This window comes from Theobroma umbraticum, unplaced genomic scaffold (assembly GCF_002168275.2).
Source record: "Theobroma umbraticum cultivar Fairchild unplaced genomic scaffold, ASM216827v3 scaffold_147.0, whole genome shotgun sequence".
NCBI classification, from domain to species: Eukaryota; Viridiplantae; Streptophyta; class Magnoliopsida; order Malvales; family Malvaceae; genus Theobroma; species Theobroma umbraticum.
Window position 1 is genome coordinate 5356729 of NW_018397259.1, and position 3344 is coordinate 5360072.

The 3344-nt window shown below is 32.1% G+C and overlaps 1 protein-coding gene across 1 annotated transcript in view; it reads right to left on the reverse strand.

Moving 5' to 3' along the window:
* Positions 1-1097: 1097 nt before the first annotated feature.
* Positions 1098-3344, reverse strand: part of LOC110414870 (putative disease resistance protein RGA1) — a 3371-nt gene continuing 1124 nt past the window's right edge. Inside the window, 3 exon segments of the mRNA XM_089783358.1 lie at positions 1098-1268; positions 1837-1987; positions 1990-3344. The exon segment at positions 1990-3344 is cut by the window's right edge and continues 1124 nt beyond it. Of these exon segments, the coding sequence (XP_089639484.1) occupies positions 1860-1987; positions 1990-3344 (1483 nt within the window). The 3' untranslated portion in view covers positions 1098-1268; positions 1837-1859.

Sequence of the window (3344 nt, forward strand, 5' to 3'; positions counted from 1 at the left end):
CAAACCTCATATTAATTAAATACTAAAATACAACAATTTGCTATACAACTTGCATCATATAAATAAAAAAAAAACAAAAAAAAAAAGAAAAGAAGGAGAATGAATTTTGTGCTGCGAAGCTGTGTTTGGATTTGATGGGCCAAAACTTTAACGGGCTTCAATCAACAAAAATGGACTAATTGTTCTAGATGCGTCACAAGTGGGAGTTAAAATGAATCAATAAAAAAATGATAATGTAATTAGTAAGTTTAAATGGAAATATCATCATTATTCTAGACAATATATGTAAGTATTTGCTAAGTTCTATTTGAAACCTATCAAAGCGAGTATCAAGTATGTAAAAGATCCACTGTTTACTTCAATACCTAATTAATGAAAATCTTTTCTTTTATATGAATAATTACTATGTATTTGTTTTTGGTCACATCCTTAACATATGATTAACAATCAAAAGCACGTGTATGAATATCTTCAAAGAATTCAAATAAAAAAAATAATTGAAATATTCTTTCAATTTTACTGGTTGAAACAGCAAAAGTAAAATCATAGAATGAGTGAATAACTGTAAATATAGGTAAGAGAAATTAGGTCTGATGAATTAATGTGAGAGAGTGACTAGCAAACTTATAGACAAAAAATGTGGTAGCCCTAAGTCATTAATGATAGCTTTGAATTGTTCCACCTCTTCAAAGTCTTTGTTCCAGGTAGTAGAAAAATATCTCTATTTCATTAATGAACCTTCTTTGCTCTTTCATTACGACAAAAGGTCAAGAGACCTAGTGCTGAAGTCAATTCATGAGGGACCTATTTTCATAACAGGGAAAAATCATAGTTATTAATAAATATTTAAGAATATTTCATTTACATATGTAAATTGGGTTCACAACTCATAATTGAGTCTTAGATATTTAAAGGATGAGTTTAATTGTATTAGAAACGTGAAAAAATAAAATAAAAATTATTAGAGTAAAATCAAACTTGTAATAAGTAATATGGTTGCATATTAAAAAAGATAATGAAATTATCAAATAAGAAGTAAATACACAAAATAAAGTTTTAACAATAAAAAACAAAAGTGAACAATAATGGGCCTTAAATCCAAAGAAAGAAGAGGCAAACCCGAGGCAACAAACCAACAGCGAACAAAACTAAAGGAAATTACAAAACGAAGGAATGGCCATGGAGGGATCTTCAGGGATTACATGAAGAGTACTTTGGACCAGCCACCAAGAAATGCCCAATCCAATACCATTACATGCAGACGTGCCCTGCCATTCCCCAAACACCAAATTGGGTAAAATTATGAAGAATGTTAAATTCACCAACAATTTTTATTAAAATTAAGATGTAAAACAATAAGTTTTTTTTCTTTTTAAAGTATATTCTATGTTTGTATCTATACACAGTTTATTGCTTTATTTCTATAAAAACTAAAATGTCTATAATAAATGTCCAAAAACAACAAAAAAAAAAGGGAATGGGACATATTAAATTAACTTTTTGTTTTGAAAAAAAAAGAAAATAAAAATAAACAACTGCCACTTATCTTCCAAAGTTTAGATTGCTTTATTCTGTTTGGTAATTCCTTTGGAAATAGTAACACATTGCTACTACTCAGTTGATCATATTAGTGTTAAATATTGCTTGGCTAAAGAAAGAGAAATCTTAAATACTGATTTCTGGACCACCAACTAAAATCAATTGCTGCATCATTTCTCTGACAAGCTTTATAAAAAAAAATAAACAAAAGAATCGTGTTTTATTGGTTGATATATAAATGGAGGAAAGAAAGAAAATTGTAGAAAAAAAAAAAAAGATGGAAAAAATAGTTGTTACCTAGTTAATCGTCGTGAGGCTGCTCACTTGTTTGATGTGATTTCAAGGCGATCAATAAGTATACGAGATGCATGAGAAATCTTGGCCCAATCCTCTCCGCTTTCTGGTTTGTATCTTTCGCTCAAAATCGGACATCTTTCAATCTCCAATCTTTGAGGCATTGCATCCGCTCTGGCAGTGATGACAAATTTGGGCAGTCCGTAATTCCCAACCTTTCAAGTGATGTGAGATTCTGTCTCTCTGGAAATGTTTTCAGATTTTCACATTCTTCAAGTATCAGGAACTGCAAAGTGTTGGCAGATCCCACAAGAAGCCATTGGGGTAGTGCCTCCAACTTTGGTAACCCTCCGATGCCTAACGTTTGAAGGCGTAACCGACTGCCCATGTGGTAGTCTTGACTCTCAACTTCATTGCCTCTCCCTTCGGATCTCAACGTCATATTAAGATGGAGCTTTTCACAATCCACAATTATCAGAACTTTTAACGTGGTCAAGGCTTCAAAACCCTGCGGCAGTGAGATCAAGTTCTCGCAATTAGCGATTGCCAATGTATGAAGGGATTTAAGGTTTTGAATCCCATCAAACAAATATTCTAAATTTTCACAATTACTGATCATCAAATGTCGAAGAGATTTCAAATTCTCAAGTCCATTCTTAGATAGAGACTTCTGCTCTGTACTTATCATTAACAGTCTAAGACTGATCATATATCTCATATTTTTGGGCAACTCTTCAATTCCACCACAAGTAAGAAGCAAAGTTTGCAAACATGGTAACTTACATATAAAATTTGGAAGTTTCTTGATTTTGAAGTTGTCATTTAGGTTGAGATACCTTAAATGCTTCAATCTGCCAAACCTTTTGGGTAGTACCTCAAAATTAGATCCTTCTAGATCTAGTACTCGTAACTTCTGGAACCTTGGAAGACATTTCTTTATAAATGATTCACTGTTAGGACCTTCCTTCATATTTTTAAGATGGAATGTACGTACATGACATAACTTATCAATATCCAGAAAGCTAGAAGAGTTCTCAAAAAAATCAAAATTGTCCAGGCACAAATGTCGAATTCCTGGAACAATAGTCTGCTTGAAAGAGTTTACCACAGAGCACTCATTCTTTGCCATTGATAATGCAAGATCATGTAAAAGATCATGCATTTTAAAAGACTGTATAGACAAACTTTGATCAAAATCTTGGAAAAAAGATCTTGATGATAGGTTATTCAAATAACGCCTACCAATTTCTTCTGAATCTTCATTTTCATTGGAGGAATGAAGCAAATCATGAGCCATCCAAAAAAGGATCACCTCCACATCATTAAATTCATAATCCTTCGGAAATATTGAAAGATAAGCAAAACATGGCTTTAAATATGGAGGCAATTGATCATAACTCAATTTCAAAACAGGAAAAATGTTTTTTTCCTCTTGCACTAATTTCCACATCTCACTATCTCTCACAAATTTCCAATCATCTTCTGAAGTTTTGGAGAGAAGTAAGCTCCCA